The sequence below is a fragment of the Theropithecus gelada genome, chromosome 10 (genome assembly GCF_003255815.1).
Source record: "Theropithecus gelada isolate Dixy chromosome 10, Tgel_1.0, whole genome shotgun sequence".
NCBI lineage: Eukaryota > Metazoa > Chordata > Mammalia > Primates > Cercopithecidae > Theropithecus > Theropithecus gelada.
This window is the reverse complement of record NC_037678.1, coordinates 34163732-34185242: the sequence shown is the minus strand read 5'-3', so window position 1 is coordinate 34185242 and position 21511 is coordinate 34163732. Positions and strand designations below refer to the sequence as shown.

Here is a 21511-nt window from a genome sequence, read left to right as displayed (position 1 = left end):
GTCACAGCCCCCCATGTGGAGTGCCTTGGCCAGGACTCTCTTCTGCTGCAGGCTGGCAGGGTCAGTCCCGTGGGCTCTAAGCAGGGCATGTGTCCCCTGCTTGATTCACAGGATTTGATCCCCCATTTCATCCCCCCAGCTTTTCCTTCGTCCTGACTGAGACAGTACCTTGACCACCCTGTGACTTGGTTAGCTGCATGTTCCCCCTGCAGGCTCAAACCCTGACTGGGGTCTTGCATCTTCCAGACACTGAGGTCAAGGCTGCAGTAAGCCGTGATTGCACCACTGCACTCCAGCCAGGGCAACAGAGTGAGACCCTGTCTCAAAAAATATGTATTTTGTTTATTTTAATTTTAATTTTAATTTAATTTTGTTTTGTTTTCTTCATTGTTTTTGTTTTTTTTATTTTTCCTTAGTCTTCTGTCACACACACACAAAATGTATTTTGTTAAGAGACTGACTGACTTAACTGGCCCAAGTCTAAAGCAACGCTGCTTGGTATGCCATGTACCACACTGGAAGAATCCAAAGCTTCTCTTCTCATTGGCACCATCACACCAGGGTTCCTTTGGGCACAGGGCTGATCCCGTGGGTCTTAGCCAGGGAGTGGCCTCCTCGGAGGGAGCTGGGCAGCAGGCAGTGCAGGACTAGAGCCGGGTGCTGGGCCTGCCTGCAGCCTTGCGGCACACGGTTTCAGGATCTGCATACCATCTTCCATGGCTGGTAGAGAGCATTTTCGGCAGCCTGGATGGTGTCCTCGTTGGCTGGAACCTCTGCTTCTTACAGGGGCACCTGGATCCTGTGGAGTACAGCATCGTGGAGTTTCTCAATCCTGGGTAGGGAGGTTTGTCACCTGAGAGAGGCTGGGTGCTTTCTCATGGTGATTCCACCTTTAAATCACTCTCTCGATTTCTAAGGAAACAATCAAAGCAAGATAATTTGCAGTTTATTTGCCCTGTTTTTGTTTGTTTGGTCAATTTAATGTTCAGTGGCCCAATGATGAAGTTGGTTTATAAGCTTCAGGCTGAAGACTGGAAGGTTGACTTTCCCATCTCCTTCCTGCCTGTAAGTAAACCACAGTGGTGAGAATGGTGCTCGGGACAGTGGACCTTGCACAGCTCTGCGGTGACGGGCAGTCTCTTCCAGTCCTCCAAGGACAAATTGAGGGGTGATTTGCTCGGGGGATATGAGAGGGAAAGGACATGGGTATTGCATGGCTGCTACCCTTGCTGTCTGCAGCTTTTTATGAGATGGTAGGAGAAATTCTAAGCAAAGACTCTTGTTCAGGCACTGCTCAGAGACAGGGCACTGTCCCCACAGGTTGGTTCTGTGTGCACGTCTTCCCCAGCAGCCTTCCCAAAGGCTGCTGTGTGGGGGGCACCAGGTATCAGGCACTACGTACCAGCACCTGCCCACAACCTCGCTGCATCTCTCTGCAGGGTCCTCTGAAGGCGTCCATCCAGGAGCACGTCCTCCTCAACAGTCCCCTGTACCACAATGAGGTCCAGTTCCCCCTCACTGGGGGCTTTGGCCTGAACCTAGTCCTGAGTATCCTTTGGTGGCCCTGAGGTAGGGAGGCTGTGGGTGACTCAGCAACCCTGTGTGTTTACCCCTGACGCTGCTGTCAGATCTGTTGGAGTATTACATATTCTCCTTTGCCTTGAGCCTCATCACTCAAAAAGTAGGGAAGAGATGCCTCTTGCTGGGAGGGGCGGGGCCATGGCCCTGGGCTTCCCTGCACTTGCCGGTGCTTGGTGGCCAGGCGGTGTCCAGAGCCCACACTAACAAATAGCTTGGTTTTCCAGCCACTCCGTGTCCCTCCACGTCTGTACTTCAGGCGTACCTACTTCATTCTGGTGGACAGGTACCTGTTGTGGTTCCTGCCCACTGAAGGCAATGTGCCCCCACCCCACACTCTCCTCCAGCCCAGGGGGGCCAGACCCTCACCAGCTCCCAGGTAAAGCTGCCCTGATTGTTACCAGCAGGTCTTGATAGGGAGGCTCTGGGTCAAAGAGTCTGTTGTACTAGTCCAAACAGGCTGGGCCTGATGCCGGACTGCACAGGTGGGGAGTGTGAACCAGGAGCTCTCATGTCTGGCTGTGCTGGGGCCTCAATGGGCCCTAACCCAGGGCCTCTTGGCTGACTTCCCAGGAGACCCCTTTGCTCCAGCAGCAGCTGCCTATGCACCTCCGACTCTCCTCAGTCTCTCTGGCCTATCCCGGGAGGCTGCATGCAGGCCCCTCCCTGCAGATGCTGGCCCATCCCAGATCTGCTGGCACGTGCAGATCAGGCCGGGCCTCTACCTACAATTCACATGTTGAACAGGTGACCCCAGAGAGTGGCAGGGAGAAAGGGGGCAGCAGGAGGAGACGCTGCCCGGGTGGCGGCAGTGATCAGTGGCCCTGAAATGTGGCTGATCCTGTGGAGGACTCGGAGGCGAGGCAGATTCACACCTCTCAGATGCACAGTCCAGCTGCCAAGCGGTCATTTTACGCCTGTTTTTTGTTTTTTGTTTTTGCCTGTTTTAACATTTTGGGTCTTTTTACTTTTTTCTTTTAGAAATTATATATGTATATATTAAAAATACATAAATTGTACATAATAAATATATAACATATTAATTCATATTATATTTAAATATATTATACATATTTTATATATTATATATATACATTTTATTTAAGATGGAGTCTCACTCTGTCACCTAGGCTGCAGTGCGGTGGCACAATCTTGGCTCACTGCAACCTCAGTGTCCCAGGTTCAAGCAATTCTCCCACCTCAGCTTCCTGAGTAGCTGCGATTACAGGCATGTGTTACCACCCTCAGCTAATTTTTGTATTTTCAGTAGAGACAGGGTTTCACCATGTTGGCCAGGCTGGTCTTGAACTCCTGACCTCAACTGATCTGCCCACCTCAGCCTCCCAAAATGCTGGGATTATAGGCGTGAGCCAGTGAGCCACTGCACCCTGGCTTTTTTTTTTTTTTTTTTTTTTTTTTGAGACAGGGTCTAGCTTGGTCACCTAGGCTGAAGTGCAGTGCAACGTCGACCTCCTGAGCTCAAGTGATCCTCCTCCTTCGGCATCCCAAGTAGCTGGTACTGTAGGCATGCTGCACCCCCACACCCAGCCTTTACTTTTTGTAAGATGTGTCTAGTTATGCTGCCCAGGCTGGTGTAGAACTCCTGGGCTCAAGTGATCCTCTTGCCTCAGCCTCCCAAAGTGCAGGGATTATGGGCATGTGCCACCAAATTCAGCCATCATGTTTGTTTTTTGGTATGTTTTGGAGACAGGGTCTCGCTCTCTTTCCCAGGCTGGAGTGCAATGGCAAAATCTCAGCTCACTGCAACCTCCGCCTCGGGTTCAAGTGATTCTCCCGGCTCAGGGAGAGGGCTGCCCTTTGGGCTGTCTGATATTTGCTGGGGCTTGCTGAGGGCCGCCCCTTGGGCTGATATCAGCTTGGGCTTTGTTGGCAGTAGCACCGCAGTGGGACATCTGGTCCTTGCCAAGTGTCTCACCAGGAGGGCTGCAGTGCGTCTTTACCCCATTGCTGATGATGCTAGCGTTATCACTGGGCAGAAAGAATGTCGGCCAGGTTTGTCCCTGTAAAATCAGTACTTTGTGCCTAGATTAAATAGTAATGAAGCCAGGCGCTGTGGCTCATGCCTGTAATCCCAGCACTTCGGGAGGCCAAGGTAGAGGATCACTGGAGTTCAGGAGTGCGAGACCAGCCCGGACAACATAGAAAAACCCCATCTCTACCCAAAATTTACGTCAGGCATGGTGGTGTGCACCTGTAATTCCAGTTATGTGGAAGGCTGAGGCGAAAGGATCATTTTCACCCTGGAGGCAGAGGTGGCAGTGAGCCAAGATCGTGCCACTGTACTCCAGCCTGGGCTACAGAGCGAGACCTTATCTCAACAATAAAAATTAGTAATGAGTACCTGGACAACATAACACGATTTTGTTCCTGTTAAAAACATTAGCCAGGCATGGTGGTGTGCACCTGTGGTCCCAACTACTTGGGAGGCCTAAGTCTAGGAGGTTGAAGTTGCAGTGAGCTGTGACTGCGTCATTGCACTCCAGCCTGGGCAACAGAATGAGACACTGTCTCAAAAAATAAAGAAAAAAGAATTGGTAATGAGGATTTATCAGGAAGATGTATGAGGACTTTATAATTTCACTAGTATTAGCATCTGCTGTTAATTCTCTCCTTTTTTCAAATTCATTTTATTTTATTTTGAGACAGGTTCTTGTTCTCTCACCCCAGGCTGGAGTGAAGTGCTGTGATCTCGGCTCACGGCAGCCTTAACTTCCTGGGCTCAAGTGATCTTCCCGCCTGAGCCCAAGTATCTGGGACTATAGGCAGGCACCATCACACCTGGCTAATTTTTGTATTTTTGTAGAGACAGGGTTTTGCCATGTTGCCCAGGCTGGAAATTTCTTATTTTTTTAGAAACAGGGTATTGCTCTGTCACCGCAAGCTGGAGTGAAGTTGGCATGATCATGCATCACTGTAGCCTCAACTCCTGGACCCAAGCCATTCTCTCAGCCTTGTAAGCAGCTAGGACTACAGGCACATGCCACCACGCCCAGCTATTTTATGGTTTAATGTTTTTGTAGAGACAGGGTCTCACTTTGTTGCCCAGGCTGGTCTCAAATGCCTGGTCTCAAGAAATCCTCCCACCTTGGCCTCCCAAAGTGCCGAGATGACAGGTGTGAGCCCCCATGCCTGACCTCAGTGTTGATTCTGGACCAAATCAGCTCTTAATAGGGTGGCTGCCAAATGGTGGTTCTCTAACTTCATCCCTTCTACATTGATTGGTGGGTCAGTGGTCACTCTGTGGTAAGGAACACTTCTCTCTTTGCTATTTATTCAGGGATGTCAGTGTGGATCACGGGGCGGCGGGGAGCATTGTGTTATTGAACAAGTTGTAATCAGTCCCTACTGCCACAGATTTTGATGTCCAGATTGTCCCTGGCTACGCCAGTGGGAGCCTGTAACTTGGACCTGTTTCTGTGTCTCCCTCAGGACACCAGCCATGCCCTTTGCTTCCTACAGCCTCCACCACACTAGCCTCCCGAAGCCAGACATCTCTCATCAGACGTCTGTGAATGCGGACCCCACCTCCCACGAGATCTGGAGGTCAGAAACGGCTCCAGGTGAGAGCCCAGCTGGTCTCAGCTTCTGTCTCAAAAGAAACTGTTCAGCCAGCAGGCGCCGTGGCTCATGCCAGTAATCCCAGCACTTTGGGAGGCTGAGGTGGGTGGATCATGTGAGGTCAGGACTTTGAGACCAGCCTGTCCAACATGGTAAAACCCTGTCTCTACTAAAAACACAAAAATTAGCCAGGCATGCTGGCAGCCGCCTGTAGTCCCAGCTACTCAGGAGGCTGAGGCAGAGAATTGCTTGAACCAGACGAGGCAGAGGCTGCAGTGAGCTGAGATCACACCACTGCACTTTAGCTTGGGTGACAGAGCTAGACTCCATCTCAAAAAAAAAAAAAAAAAAAGAAAGAAAGAAAGAAAAGAAACTGTTCAGCCACCTTCCGCTATGTGGAGGAGTGTCCCAGAGACGGCCCCTCAGCCAGGGGCTGATTCTAAATTGTTGATATTTTCCTGCTATGACATTTAGAAAACATGAAAATAAACCTGCCCACCAATCTAGCTTATATGTCATTGACAACGTTTTTCATCCCAGGATCTCCTGTCCACGGGAGTTGTTTCGTTTTGCCCGTGGTGATATAATTGTTTCCGTCTTTTAGTTTCCATTTCCTGTGTTGTTGGAGATGTTTCCTGTGATTACCACCATGTGGATATTAAGCCCTGCCCCAGTAGCATTTTTATGACACTGAATGGTGAGGGGTCTGTGCAGCCTCCACAGGCCTTCAACTGATTCAGAGGATTTGAGTAGCAGGTGACAGAGTCCCTTGTCTGCCCAGAGGCGATCCAGCCTCTCAGGATGGTATGGGCCGGCTCACTTCCTGAGTGCTGGCCACCTCTCAGGTCCTGGCTGTGTGTTCTTGGCACACCTCAGAGAATCGGCAGGTGCTGCTTCTGACACTGGATCCTAGGGCTGACCTGGTAGCCTCAGCCTCACTGTTGACAGTCTGGAATGTAGATAAGATAGGATTCTTTTTCCCACCTTGTACATAACTCCTAGTATCTGGCTTGCTGCATTTTTTGAAGCCTCCATGCCATTTCACAGCTTCCTCCAGGGGTGGAATGGTAGGAACCATCATTCCTGTTCAGAGGGGACCACGGTGCCCCGATGGCTCTCAGGTATGTGGACTGTGGGCTGTGCTGGCTGTGAAGTGGGCAGGGCAAGCTTACAGGACAGAACTGGGAGGTTCTGCTGTTTTCCAGACCAAAGCATTATTATTATTATTATTATTCTAGATGGAGTCTCTGTCACCCAGGCTGGAGTGCAATGGTGAGATCTTGGCTCACTGCAACCTCCACCTGGGTTCAAGTAATTCTCCTGCCTCAGCCTCTGAGCGGCTGGGATTATAGGCACCCGCTGCTGTTGCAGGAAGTCAGGGACCCCAAATGGAGGGACTGGCTCTGTGTTCTTGGCAGAAGAACATAAATTGTGAAGATTTCATGGACATTTATCACTTCCCCAATCAATACTTATAATTTCCTATGCCTGTCTTTAATCTCTTAATCCTGTCATCTTCATAAACTGAGGATCCTGTGATGATTGCGTTATCTGCACAAATTGTTTATAGAGCATGTGTGTTTGAACAATATGAAATCTGGGCATCCAAAAGGAACAGGATGGCTGCGATTTTCAGGGAACAAGGGAGATAACCATTGGGCCTGACTGCCTGAGGGGCCAGACAGAACAGTTATACTTCTCTTCTTACAAAAGCGAATGGGAGAAATACTGTTGAATTCTTTTTCTCAGTGAGGAATAGCCCCGAGAAAGAGAATCATCCCTAGGGGGAGGTCTCTAAAATGGCCGCTCTAGGAGTGTCTGTCTTATACAGTTGTAGGTAAGGGATGAAATAAGCCCCGTCTCCTGTAGCGCCCCCAGGCTTATTAGGATTAGAAAATTTCTGCCTAGTAAATTTTAGTCAGACCGGTTGTCTGCTCTCAAACCCTGTCTCCTGATAAGATGTTATCAAGGACAATGCATCCCAGTGGGACATGAAACTTCATCAGCAACTCTAATTTCACCTTGGTCCTGTGATCTTGCTCTGCCCCCATTTGCTTTGTGATATTTTATTGCCCTTGAAGCATGTGACCTCTGTGACCCACACCCTATTTGTACACCCCTCCCCTTTTGAAATCCATAATAAAAACTTGCTGGTTTTGTGGCTCAGGGGGCATCATGGAACCTGCTGACATGTGATGTCTCCCCCGGATACCCAGCTTTAAAATTTCTCTCTTTTGGACTCTTTCCCTTTATTTCTCAGACCGGCTGACACTTAGGGAAAATAGAAAAGAATCTACATTGAAATATTGGGGGCTGGTTCCCCCAATACGCTGCCATGCCCAGCTAATTTTTGCATTTTTAGTAGAGACAGGGTTTTACCATGTTGGTCCAGGCTGATCTTGAACTCCTAACCTCAGGCAATCCACCTGCCTCAGCCTCCCAAAGTGCTGGGATTACAGGTGTAAGCCACCACACCTGGCTCTTTTTGCTTTTTAATTAATAAAAAAAATTTTAATTTTAACATATACATAAAATGTACTGTCTTAACCACTTCCAAGTGTACAGTCAGTAGTGTTAAGTACATTCACGTTGCTGTGCATCCCATCTCCAGAATGCTTTTCACCTTGCAAAACTGAAACTGAATTGGCCTGGGAACGGGGGCCTCACACCTGTAATCCTAGCACTTTGGGAGGCCAAGGAGGGAAGCATTGCTCAAAGCCAGAAGTTCAAGACCAGCCTGGCAAACATAGTGAAACCCCATCTCTTTTAACAAAAAAGAAACTAAACCGTTAAACAATTCCCCACCCAGCCCCTGGCAATCACGATTCTGCTTTCTTTCTATGGATTTGACTCCTAGATCTCATATTGCATAATGGACTCAAGATTAATCCACGTTACAGATTGTCAGAAATGTCCTTCCTTTTTAAGGCTGAATAGTGTTCTATTGTGTGGATATACCACATTATGTGTATCCGTTCATCTCCCAGTGGACACTTGAGTTGCTTCTGTTTTTCTTTTTTGTTTGAGACAGGGTCTCACTCTGTGTTGCCCAGGCTGGAGTGCAGTGTCACAATCTCAGCTCACTGCAGCCTCAAACTACTGGGAACTGATCCTGCCACCTCAGACTCCCAAGTAGCTGAGACTATAGGTGTGTCCCATCACACCCAGCTCATTTTTGTATTTTTTGTAGAGACAGATTTTCACTATGTTGGCCAGGCTGATCTTGAACACCTGCCTCAAGCCATCCACCTGCCTCAGTCTCTCAAAGTGCTGGGATGACAGGCATCAGCCACCACATCTGCTGGTTGCCTTTTGACTCTATCAGTAGTATCTTTTAATAAAAGAGTGTTGGCTGGGCGCGGTGGCTCAAGCCTGTAATCCCAGCACTTTGGGAGGCCGAGGCGGGTGGATCACGAGGTCAGGAGATCGAGACTATCCTGGCTAACATGGTGAAACCCCGTCTCTACTAAAAATACAAAAAACTAGCTGGGCGTGGTGGCGGGCGCCTGTAGTCTCAGCTACTTGGGAGGCTGAGGCGGGAGAATGGCATGAACCCGGGAGGCAGAGCTTGCAGTGAGCCGAGATCACGCCACTGCACTCCAGCCTGGGAGCACAGCGAGACTCCGTCTTAAAAAAAAAAAAAAAAAAAAAAAAAGAGTGTTGACTTTGATAAAGCCTGGTTGTCTGTTTCTTTTGTTGCCTGCACTTTGGGTGTCATATCTAATTAATCATCGTGAAATCCAGTGTAACGTTCTCCCATGTTTTCTTCTGAGTTTATGGTTTTAGTTCTTATCCTTGGATTGCTTACTGACTTTTAGTTTTTGGCAATGGTGTGAAGGAAGGGCGCAGCTTCCCTGTTCTGCATGTGGATATTCCGTGTTCCCAGCTCTATGTTGGAGGCACTGTCCTTTCCCCACTGAATGGTCTTGGCACCATTGTTGAGAATAATTTGACTAATGCTTTTTTGCAGGTTTTTGTTGAAATGTTGCTTTGCTAGTATTCCTCGGAGATGTGCCAAAATATGCAGTCCCCTTACGCCAAGGTATGTTTCCACAGTTTTTGTTCCCTCCTCCTTCTTCTGACCCTGCTCAGCCTGTTGCTTCTTATCCTGCCTGAGTTTGCCCAGGCTGGATGGTGAGAATAGAAACTCACCACCCACCCTTCACTCAGAAGCCAAACAAGAGGTGGGCATAGTTCTCTAGTCCCTGATGGGGGGCAGGGGGCATTGCACCCTGTTGTGTGGACACTTGAGGCCTGGCCTCTCTGGAGCCCCTCCCTGGCAGGGGAACAGATGAAGCTGTGGTGCTCTTGCTCTGGGTGTGGCAGAACTGTGATGTCTCTGGGAGCCACGTTCTCGTCTCCTTGACCACTAGCAGCAACTTGGTGTTTTCTCATGAAGTGGCTGCCTGGGGCAGACGTCTGCCCACGGTGGTGACCTGGAGCCTCCTTTTGCTGTCCCCCCTACTCCCCCACCTCCTCCAGAGCATGAACAAGCAGCCGCTCTCACGGTGTGTGGGGCCTGGCACCCTCCTGCATGAGGCCTGGCCTGCCTCCTCTCCCTCCACTTTACCTCTTCCTGTTCCCTCTCTGGGGAGCACACTAGTCACAGATGCGTGGAGGTGGCGGAGACCCCGGGTCACTCCTGCTGTTGCTGTCCATGGAGCTAACATCCCCCGGACTAGTCAGAGTGAGAAAGCGGTAGATCCCCTGTTGGTCACCCTCCGTGGAGCAGTCTGGCTCACACAGATCCAGGACTCTGCCTGAGGTGGCATCAGCCATGTAGTCTGGTGCCCACAGTGTCTGTGCATCAGTGTGCTTCCGAGACTTTGGCTTTGTCACTAACACCATTCTTGAGGGCTTCCTCTAGAATAAAGGCTCTGTGGGTGATGGAGTTCAGAAGAGCATCCTGTCACTCTTCCTCTGTTTCCGAGGAAGAGCTGTGGATCTGCTTCTGCCACAGTCTCTGCAGCCAGTTCTACGGCCCCAGGCTTTGCAGTGTGGAGGCTGTCTTAAAAGCATAGGGTCCCCAAATCCTTACCCTCAGCATCGCATGGGAGAACGGGGAAAAGCTGAGGACCCCAGCTGGGGCCTCCTGAGTCACCAAGAGCCTGCAGTGCCCTTCCTGCTCCCAGAGCAGACTAGCTGCGTGCGCCTGGGGGCCTGGTTGTTCCCAGGGCCCATTCCTCCCATGCGGCTCTGGGACCCTCAATGTTCCTGCATGTGGTTCTGGCCTGGCAGGAGCAGGGGCTGCTACACTGCATGGTGTTCCTGTGGCTCCTTCTGCCTTCTGAGTGGAAACACACCTACTTTCAAAGGCCAGCCAGAAAGGCTCTTCTGGGCTGTCACCTGTGAAGATTGTGTCCTCACGGGCCAGACAGAAAAGCAGGTGGCTGTCCCTGGAGAAGGCAAGAGGTGCCTTTCCCTTGTCCACACTCACGTACTCTTGGCCAGACCTAGGGGTGGGTGGGCCCTGCTCAGAATGACTTGCAGTGCTGGTACCAAGTACCCAGAAATAATCCACTTTGCTTCTTCCAACTGAGGTTAAAAAAAAAAAAAAAAGTGAGAAAACTGGGTGGGTGGGAACGAGAGAAAGGCAGCTACGGATGTCTGTGTCCTCTAAGGTCCCTTGCCACTTGCCTGGGCCTGTGCCGCACCTGCCATAGATAAATCACTGCCCATTCCTGCTAGCCCTTGTCTCCAGACGCAAGAAGTGAGGCTCCTGGGGTCATCGCCCTCACCCTGGTTGAGTCCAGGGTGTGTGCTTGCTCCTTGGTGGCCCTGTGGGCAGTAAGGACAGCCATGGTGCTGCAGGCCACTGTGTCCCTGCAAGTGAGGAGACACCACACTGGGGACCTGTATGTCTGATTCCTGCCTGAGACCCAGATCTGGCACAGAGGAAGGGTGTGGAGGGCACCACCACCCTGCTCTGCCTGTCTTGATGTCTAGTAGGTGTGTTCTGATCTCTCCTGATGTGGACCCCAGTGGATGCACTGCTCAGGCAGGAGGCATACTGCTGTCAGAGCAGGATGTGCGCGTCGCTCTGGCTGTGCTAGGCTGAGTGTGCTTTGGCAGGCCACGGTGCTGCAGGGCGTGGAGGAAATTGGAGGGTCTTGGCTGGGAGCCAGCTCAGCCTCAGATTCCTGCTCCCTCTGGGTGTGTGTGGTTCTGGCCAGATCCTTGGGAGCTCCTGCCCTTGGAAGCCCACCTTATCTGGAGGGTGAAAGTTCCTGGTGCTACAGGAGAGGTTGCCTCCTAGATTTAGAGCTGATGTGCACACCACCTCAGCTGACCTCCAGACTGTAGGGGTGGAGGGAAGGGCCACCTGTGTTCGTCCTTAGTTCTCAGAGAGCCCACTCATGGAGGGGACACTGATTGGGTTTTAGACACATAGGAATTAATCATGTCTTATACCAGTTTGGTAAATTGCTCAAGACAACCCAGGGAAATCCAGTCAATTTCGTGTGTCTTTTCTGGGCAGAGTTCACCTCCTGGAACATGCTCCACTGGTTTCTTTTCTGAGCCTCAGGATCTCGAGGTCTTGGTGGCTGGCACCATGTCCCAGTGAGGGCCCTGGGCTCTTGGAGAACTCTGATGCGTATGTGTGACAGTATGGCCTGAGTCACTGGGGAGGGTGGATCTAATCTGGAATGGTAGCAAGTTGGGCCCTTCCAATGAGCTCGGGAGGTCTTTAGGTCCCAGCAACATTGAGTGGCCACCCAGGTGACCTGGAGGGTGTCTGCCTGGGCCTCCAAGGCTGATGAGTGCATGGCCACAGCCCTGGCCTGGCTGTGGAGCGGGGGTGCTGCACTGACCCGTGGTTGCTGGGACTGTTTGGATTGTCACTGTGGTGTTTCTCACTTCTGGTCTCATTCTCATTGCTCTCTCTGCTTTGCCTTCCCATGTCTGGTCCCATCTCTCCTATTCCCCAACCCAACCTCTTGTCCTCCGCTCTTCTGTCTTCCGGCTTCTGTTGGTTATCTCAGCTGGAGATTCTGCACTACTGTGTCACCAGCACCCTCCACAGCCCTGCCCAACTTAGCCTCCAGGCTCTTCACAGCCTACCAAGTACCGGCTGTGGTTCTTTGTTCCTTTCCCCTTGCTCAGAGTGCACGTCCATGCCTGGCAAAGCAAGGGGTCAGCTGCAGGTGACTCAAGAGTTTAGCTCCAGGCAGAATGAAATCCCTGTGTTGGGGAGGTGGGGGTCAGCCTCCAGCCTGGCCTGGCCCCTGGCTTTGCAGAGTAGCCTGGTGTGGGCGGAAGTGTGGCTATGAGGAAGAATGAGGTGCATGGCCCTGGCTGGCAAGGCTCCCAGCCAGTGGAGGTGTCACAAGCATCTGCCGTTGAGGGCCCCGTGCTTGGTGCTGGTGTGAAGAGCTGGAATCGTCAGGCCTCTGCAGTGGCAAGGTTCACCCCCACTTTGCAGGGCTTGGCACTTGGGAAGATACAGAGGCCTGGGACTCCCGGGTGGTGTGGTTTCTGCCTTCTTCAGAAGTGTCTGTCACCCCGCCTGGAGGTGCTGTGACCCACAGCCTGCGTGTGAGGCAGGGGGGTGGGAAGAACTTGGGGCTTGACCCTGTAGCCCACAGAGGCTGTCAGTCTTTGACAGCCCAGACATGGCCCAGCCTTCACCTGTGGAGCTCTGGCCACTCACACACACCTCCAGAGGTGGAGGAGTGTAAGTGACCTCATAGAGGTTGCAGCTATCTAGGCAGAAATGACAAGTGTGTGGATGGATTTGGGGTCAGTGAAGCAGAGTTCAGACCTGTAGGGGATTTCAGGGATGGCAGAGTTAATGAATCTGTGAGAGTCGGGGAGACGAGCTGTGTTCACAGCCAGGGGTCTGTCCTGTTCACCTGGGAAGGAGCACATGAGTGAACGGGAATTTGAGGACAAGGTGAGAAAACATGTTGGGCCCTGAGTGCTGGTGGCCTGGGATGCCAGCCACAGCACACGGGGGCACCCCATTCTGCAGGAGCCACTGCAGAGGAGGGACTAGAGGGCTTGGGCCACCAGGTGAGGACGACAGCTTCCAGGAAGCATTTGGCAAACCCTATGGTGGGAGGGGTGACTACTGAGGCCCACACGGGGTGAGCTGAGGTACTACAAGGCTGGGCCCAGTGGGAAACGTGGGGCTTTGAGGACATATCCTTAAGCAGCAAGCAGGTGCAACTGTCACCAGGGACTCCATGTGGGCACGTGGCCCAGGAGGGGTGCAAAGCTGAGGGAGAAGTTTGGGTCAGCAAACCTGTAGGAAAATAGCATGAGAGGGTTCCATGTGACAGCTGGGACATGGGCAGTGAGCCCTCCAGACCCTTTGGAAGGACCAGGTGAGATGGGTTGAGTGCACCAGTGGGGGAAGGTGGGTTTCCAGTTCCCATGCGGAGGTCATCCGCTCCCCTGAGCTGTAAGGAGGATAAGGAGGATGTCATGACTCAGGATCCCAGGTCGAGATCGGAGGGAGGGCCAGGGCTGAGACTGGAGGAGATGGACCCTAGACCCACCCTGCTGGTGCCCTTCTGGTCGGGTACTATAGATACAGGTATCTCATATTTCTTTTTGTTTTTTCTTTTTTTTTTTTTGAGATGGAGTCACCCTCTGTTGCCCAGGCTGGAGTGCAGTGATATGATCTCGGCTCACAGAAGCCTCCATCTCCTGGATTCAAGCCATTCTCTTGCCTCAGTCTCCTTAGCAGCTGGGATTACAGGTGCACGCCACCATGCCCGGCTAATTTTTGTATTTTTAGTAGAGACGGGGTTTCACCATGTTGGCCAGGCTGGTCTCAAACTCCTAACCTCAGGTGATCTGCCTGCCTCAGCCTCCCAAAGTGCTGGGATTACAGGCATGAGCCACCATGCATAGGCCTTCCTTCCAAAACAACGCAAATTTACTGCCCAAAGGCTTAACAGTACAGATAAATAGAAGTAAATAGCTAGGCACGGTGGCCCATGCCTAAAATCCCAGCACTTTGGGAGGCTGAGGCAGGCAGACTGCTTGGAGACCAGCCTGGGTAGCATGACAAGCCCCCCGTGTCTACAAAAAAAAAAAAAATACAAAAATTAACCAGGTGTGGTGGTGTGTACCTGTGGTCCCAGCTACTCAGAAGGCTGAGGTGGAAGAATCCCTTGAGCCCAGGAGGCAGAGGCTATGGTGAGCCAAGATCACGCCACTGCATTCCAGCCTGGGTGACAAGAGTGAGACCTTGTCTCAAAAAAAGAAGAAAATACCCCTCACCCCACAGCTCGATCCTCAGACTCAGACACTGATCTGTGGGGTGTGTCACCTGGACCTGTGGGACATTTTCCTGACAGGGAGACTTGAGTGGATGGTGATGTGGGCAGTGGCCCCTGCGGGGTCTGCAGCATCCTAGGATATACCTAGAGACCATGCCCTGTACCAGCCTCAGCAGCACGGATGTGTTGAGGCGCAAAGGGCTGGAGGGCAAGTGTGGAGAGGCGAGCATGTCCACTCAGACTCAGGGTCCCGCCCTCGGTGCCCTCATCCACTGGATGCTCCCACCTGCCCTCCCAATGCTGAGCAACCAGAGGAAGCCCACAGCCAGCAAAAAGGTTTTCCTCTCAGACTGGGTCTCCAGGATCCTGCTTGTGTGCTGCAAATCAAAGGTTTGGCTTGTACACTCGACTGTGCTCATCTTGGGGTTTTCCTGACCACAGGTCCACGGGCAACAGAGGAAGTGATGCCTGGAGCCTCTCCTGGGCTGATCCCTAGTCTGGCTGTGTCCGGGATGAGGAGCAGATGGAAGGAGTTGGGGAGGAAAGTGAAGCCATGGGATTTTATTTTTTGAAAAGGGTCTTACTATGTCACCCAGGCTGGAGTGCAGTGGCATGATCCTAGCTCACTGCACTCTCAAACTCCTGGGGTCAAGTGATCCTCCCACCCCTGCTTCCTGAGTCACTACAGCTATAGGTGTGCAGCACCCCACCCAGCTAACTTTTAAAAATCTTTCATGGAGACAGGGTCTCCCTGTGCTGCCCAGGCTAATCTCAAACTCCTGGCCTTAGCGATCTTCCTGCCTCAGCCTCCAAAGTGCTGGAATTCCAGGTCTGAGGCACCGCGCCTGAGTTCCATGTGCTTTCTGCACACACTTGGGCGGCAGGTGGGAGACCCCGGATTCAGAACTTGGGGGTGACGCCGGCCTTCTCCTGCCCTGAGGATCAAGCAGTGCCTGCGGGCACAGCCTGGTGAGCCCTATCCTGTGCCACCCACTGCAGGTGGACAGCAGTGGGGAGGGGAGAGATCAGGGGTGGGAGGGCCCCCACAGATGTGTCTCTCTTAGTGAGCCCTGCCCAGGGTGGGCTGTGTGGGTGTTGGGCCAAGTGTTTCCCTACCATGAGCTGGCTGCCGTCTAGGCCAAGCAGTGCAAGGTAGATCCGCTGGGTACCAGGCACAGTGGTGTCCCAGGGCACAGTCGCCCCACTCCCGGCCTGGTTCGTGCCTCCTGTGGGAAAGTAGAGCAAATGGCCCAGAGCAGGATGTGGTCAGACCTGGAGGCTGAGTGCTGTGGGTGCCACAGTCCTTCCCATCTCTGACCCCTCCTTCTCCACCTAGCAGTGGTTCAGGCCCACTGAGGAACACGTGCTGGTGGTGTGCCTGCTGCTGAAGCACCTGCTTGCCTTTGCCAACAGCCTGAAGCCAGAGCAGGCCTCGCTCTCCTCCCACTCCCATGCCACCAGCCCCCTGGAGGAGTTGAAATGGTGGCTGGCCCTTGCGGCTTCCCTCAGCTGCTGTCTCCTCCTCTTACCCTCCTCAGGTGTCGCCCCACAGCAACCTCACCCCAGGGCATGGTGGGGGCAGGGTGAGGAGGAATCCCTTCCTGCCCACAGAGCAGAGAGGCCTCTGGAGGGCTAGGAAGGTGCTTTTTCACCCTGCCCAGATGGCCTGGTGGGGCTGCCAGCTGATCTCTAGCTCCCAGAGCCTCTCTCCAGACTGGCCAGAGAAGCCCCACTGTGCTGCCATCTCTTGCTCCTCCCCACCTGTCTGGAGAAGGGCTGGGGTGACCCTGACTCCCAGCCCCACCAGGGCCAGCAGAGTGGGCTATTTGTGTGGGACTGAGGTGAGGTGTGTGCAGGAGCTGCACTGGCTTGGCCGCCTGCGTGCTGTGTGTTCTTGGGATGTTCCCTCTCTGAACCTTGGTTTCTTCCTCTGAGGAGTGAAGCTTAGGCCAGCTCTGAGCATACCTCAGAGATGCATGCTCTCCCCCAGCAGATCCAACCCTCGTTGATGAGTTCTGGACTCATCTATGAGCAGGGCCTCCTTACTGGGCAAGCAGCAGGTGACCCACCCTATTCCCTGCAGGGACGAACGCCGTCCCGAGGTTCATCCAGCAGAAACGCTACCTCTTTCTGCAGCATTGCTTTGGCCACTGGGCGCATTGTTCAGAGCTGTACTGGCCCTGTCAAACGGGTGCCTGTGTCCTCTGTGTACCCTAATGAGGGAGGTCCCCTGGAGTGGATGAGGAGGAGAACAAGTGTTGTTATGAGGCCTTGGAGAGGAGGGGATCCTTGGAGAAGAGGGAGCTCTTGGAGGGCCACATGGTTCTGTTTCAGTTTCCAAAGCCAACCCTCAGGTATAGGAAAGCCCTGCCCTGTCCCACCTCTCTAGTGCCAGGCAAGTTCGTAGCCCTTACCCCACCAGGGAGCATTGGGCCCCCTGGGCTGGGAAAGCCCACCCGCGGCCCTGGCTTCTGAAGAGCTGGCAAGAGAGCCACACCTCACAAGGCTGAGTCTCTCCTGCGCCCTCTGGGGGACGTGGGAAGAGCCAGTCCCACCCAGCTGCTGCCTGGGACCAAACTCCGGGCCAACGGAGGATTTGGCCCCCAGCCACTGGGCCCTCAGCTCACGCCTCCCACAGGTCCTAGAAATGTGACTGAGCTACCTACAGCCATGGCGGTATGCGCCTGACAAGCAGGCTCCAGGTAGCGATTCCCAGCCCCAGTGTGTGTTGGAGAGATGGTGAGTCTCGGCCCCTCTCCTCACAGCCATGCCACTGGCTCCCCAGCATGGACATTGCTCCAGTGGTTGGCGACCAAGTCAGCGGCCTGTGCTGGGGTCAGCCTGGCCCTGGCCCAGGTGGCCTCCTGGGTTCCTCTCCCAGGCCCTGCTTTGTGGAGCACAGACCAGCCCTTCTGAGACTCAACTTTGCCAGACCCTAGAATTGGTTTCTCATGGAAGCAGTGGGTGACCTATCTGGCCCTGTCTCCTCTCCCTTCTGGCCCAGACATATGTTCGGTGACCCCCAAACTATCCGTTGACCCTCACCAGCACAGAGCAGAGCAGGGGCTGCCTTCCCCTCATCCCCTGCTTGATCCTCATGTCCATCTCAGACCAGTGTGTAGACAGCCCCCTGGCCACTCCTTCCTGTCATGGCTGGGCTTTAGCCCCACGACACCAACGGCTCCTACCCAGCCAACGACCTGGACAAGACAGGGCAGGACAGTGTCCAGAGACAGACAAGTACCTGGAGGCGGCCCTGGAGTACCTGCGCCAGATATTCCTGGTACGAACTATGGAGCCTGCCTCAGGCCATCAGGGTCTCCTTCCTCAAAGGATCCACTCCCCCTCAGCCTGCGGTCAGCCCAAGCACCAGTCCCGGGCCCCACTCAGATGGAGCCAGTGTTGTGGGAGGTAGGCCCACGCCCTGAGCGTCATGTCTCACTGTTAAGTGGCTGGTGGGGTGAAGACCAGTCCCCACCCTTCTCCTTGGTGCTTCTTTCTGGCAACTCAGTGGAGCACAGCTCACACAGTTCACTTGCCTTGGGCACCACCCAGGATGGGAACAGAAAGCAGCAGCTCCTTGACTGCATCGGGGGTGAGGACAGACTCACCCTCATGTTTCCGGGTCGGTACCAGGTGAGAAGCCCCTGTCCCAGAGGTGCAGGCTGGGCCCTTAACTGTCCCCAGCTCCTTCCTCCCCTATAAGCAGATGCAGCTCCGCTCCTCTGAGTTGTGTCCGGGCTGTGTCTTCTGACCTGTCCCTGTGGCCTGAGTTTCTAGATCATCAATGCGCTGCAAAGGTTTGACATTGAGTACCAGGGGGACCCAGAGCTGCAGCCCATCTGGAGCTACAAGATTGCCATCTTGGTCTGTGTGCTCTTCCAGTGGTCGTCTGCCATCAACCACAGAGAATGGGCAGGAGGGACAACCGGGCCTCTTCAGAAAGTGTTCTCAATGCTCCTGCCCAAGGTGGCCTGTGGGGGTGGGGTGCTGCTATCCTGAGGTCTGTGGTGCCACCATCCCATGCCCTCCTGCCTCTGTCTGTGCATCACTTTGCAGGCCAGATTGCGGTCAACTCTGTGTTCCTGGGACGACTTCCTTGGCAGCTTCTGTCTCTTATCGTTTCACTAGCCTGCGGTGGCCAGCAGGCACCTGCTAAGCCTCATGGGCAGAAACAGGCAGCAGGCCACACCCATGGCCCCAGGCTCAGCCTCAGTAGCTACCAGATTCTGTTTTGGCTGCTGCTGGCCTTCTTTGAGGCCTCTCTGTTCTGAGTTGGCCCTCCCTGGCACTGCTGCTTGCCCTGGGCTATGTCCTCTCTGCCTCTAACTGAGTGGGGAAGCTGCAGCAGCCCTGACGATGTCAGCTGCTGTCTTCAGAGAAGGCTGGGGGCATTTGCTACACAGCTCCACCCTTGGGCTTGGGAGATGATGGGTGCACACCCCCAAAGACCCTGCGCCCGCACCTGCAAAAGCCCACCACACTTCCGCACCGTGTGCTCATCTGCCAGCTGTGAAATGTCAACATCTTGCAGGCCCAAGAGGTGAGGCCCTGGGTGGTGGGGGTGAGCCTGGGCAGCCTGGCGCTGCCGCGGGCCCCACCATGCTGACGTCCCTGTCTTTTGGCTGTGTACCTCAAGTCCCTCCTGGAAAAGGGCCAGAAGCCCCGGTGGCCCCAGAGGAGGCTGGGTCTAGCTCTCCCAGGTGAGTGTCTGGTCACCCCTGCCCCATCCCTGGGGCCTGTTTGGGGCTCACTGCTATTCCTACACCCAGGGACCAGGAAGCTGTGCAGTTCCCTAAGGTCTCCACCAAGAGCCTCTTCAAGAAATGGTGAGTCCCCTGGCATGGAGACAGCAGGGCAGCCCTATAGCCTGGGCCCCAGGGAGGGAGTGGGGAAGGAGGGGTGGCAGCACAGAAACAGAGGCGGCTGTGGTCTCACTGGGTCCCAGTGAGGGCCATGCAGGCCCTACTCCCAGCACACTCCACTCCTGGGGATGCTCAAGGTGACAGTCCCTCCACCCATCCCCAGCCTGCTTCTGAGCCCCACACCTGTGACAGTACGTGTCCTCCTGCCCGGAACTGAAGCAGACCCTGAATAATAACTTTGCCAAGTGACAGGAGAGGCTGCAGACACTGCAGAACTGGCACCTGCCCCGCTTGGTGCTTTGAGCCGCCTGCATCTGTGTCTGCAGCTGGTCAGTGCCAAGCACACGTACCTGCAGCTGGAGACTGGCTCTCCATAGCATTTCCTGATTAATTCCACTACTTCTCAACCCAGCTAAATTCCAAGATAAATGACACTCAATATAGAAAAAGTACTTGATCTCCAAACTGACAAACTGTTTGTGTTCTAGTATTTTGCTATTTGGTATTTACACAAAAGCACACGACGAAGTTAAGTATCACCCTACCTTGGCCGGGCGCGGTGGCTCACACCTGTAATCCCAGCACTTTGGGAGGCAGAGGCGGGCAGATCACGAGGTCAGGAGATTGAGACCATCCTGGCTAACTAACATGGGGAAATCCTGTCTCTACTAAAAAAAAAATACAAAAAGTATTAGCCAGGCATGGTGGCGGGCGCCTGTAGTCCCAGCTACTCGGGAGGCTGACACAGGAGAATGGTGTGAACCTGGGAGGCGGAGCTTGCAGTGAGCCGAGATCGCGCCACTGCACTCGAGCCTGGAAGACACAGCGAGACTCTGTTTCAAAGGAAAAAAAAAGAAAAAAGAAGTATTGCCCTACCTTTTGAAGACTGAAAATAAAGCTCTTTCTTTCCTAGTCATGTGCCTTGTTCCTCACTGGCTATCAGGTGTTTCTTCATAGGCCCTGCTGCCTTCAGGGACCTTCCTGGGCCAGCAAGGAGTCTTGCTTATCCTGGGACCTGCCAACTGCCCTGGAAGACAGGCATAGGCAGAGCCGCACACACCCCCCTGGAAGCAGGAGGGCTTTCCTGGTCCCCTAGCTGGGCTGGAGCTGCCTTCCAAACACACCATCACTCTGGGTCTCCTGCCCAGACTGTATTCTCCTGGGGGCAAGACGCTGTCCCCTCCCGCCCTGACAATATCGCTGACAGGCCTCAGAAGGCTGTCTCCAGAGTGCTGTGGCCACACCTGCGCCGCCCCTCCCACCACAGCACAGCTGTGTCCACTGTCTGGAAGTGGCCAGCTCAGTGCCACCCTTGCCCGGCAGCACAGTCCTCCCAGGCCCACAGCCCCATTTCCTTGGCATTAATCTCAGCCTCTTCCTGCTTCAGGGAGCGGGAACTTTGCCAGGAAGCTGGAGGATGAACCACAAGCCAAGTAATGGGACAGTATGTCAGAAAAGGAGGGCTGAGGTCAGGGCTGGCCCCAAGGCTGACAGCTTCCTGACAGGACAGCAGGCCCAGGTTCATGGAGAAGGGTACACAGTGACAACTCCTGATGCACACAGGAATCATGACTTTATCATAACAATCACAAATGATGGGGTAGTACACATGAAAAAGAGGGGGCCTCTTATCACCACAGGGCTGCAGGCCATTGCCCAGAGTGGCGGGCAGCACAGGGAGGCACTCACTGCATGGCCCCGCCAGCTGTCAGGTCGCCTCTCAATGGGTGGTGCAGTGCATGGTATTCTGAGGACGCAGGTCCTGAGGGTCTTGCTCTTCATCCTTCACGGTGAGGACATGGTCCTCATGCGAGCGGCACAGGGGTGCCTGCAGCAGGATCCCTGATGCCCCTGTGCCCTGCTGAGCACAGGTGCCCCACAGTGCTCAGCAGGAATGCCGGGAGGGCTGAGGCCCAGCTGGTGCTGGGAAGCCGGCAGCCCCCACAAGCCAGCCCTCCCTCTGAGGGGCAGCCTGTGTGCTGGACTTGGGCTTCCCCCGGGGGTGGGGGGTGCCCCCCTTGCCCCAAGCAGCTCAGCCTGAACCCAAAACTGTGACCAGAGAATCACATGTATGTTTTAAAGGTTTCCTATGTCCTGTGTTCTCCTATAGAAGTGAGTAGGGGTGTGTCGAGCACACACAAGACACTCTAACAACACTGTGTGCGCCCTCACATAGCTGAGATGGACCCGGACCATGGACAGGCTGCAGCAAGAGCAGCCCAAGGATCCCGACTAAGAACTCCTAAGCCTAGCTGTGGA

The 21511-nt window shown here is 53.8% G+C and overlaps 1 protein-coding gene and 1 pseudogene across 2 annotated transcripts in view; one reads left to right on the top strand and one right to left on the bottom strand.

Moving 5' to 3' along the window:
* LOC112632423 overlaps positions 1–21511 on the bottom strand; it is a 496008-nt pseudogene that overhangs the window by 253347 nt on the left and 221150 nt on the right. The gene's annotated exons all lie outside the window — the stretch shown is intronic.
* Positions 721–19629, top strand: LOC112633130 (sphingomyelin phosphodiesterase 4-like). Its single transcript, XM_025399557.1, is given in 22 exon segments — positions 721–836; positions 990–1065; positions 1440–1548; positions 1629–1681; positions 1806–1957; positions 5029–5153; positions 9120–9199; positions 12141–12219; positions 15722–15866; positions 16475–16548; positions 16613–16622; positions 17010–17126; positions 17173–17222; positions 17392–17547; positions 17550–17612; positions 17615–17688; positions 17904–18023; positions 18168–18369; positions 18922–19090; positions 19160–19216; positions 19350–19443; positions 19579–19629. Coding segments are annotated over 21 exon segments (2049 nt in total). The 5' UTR covers positions 721–836; positions 990–996.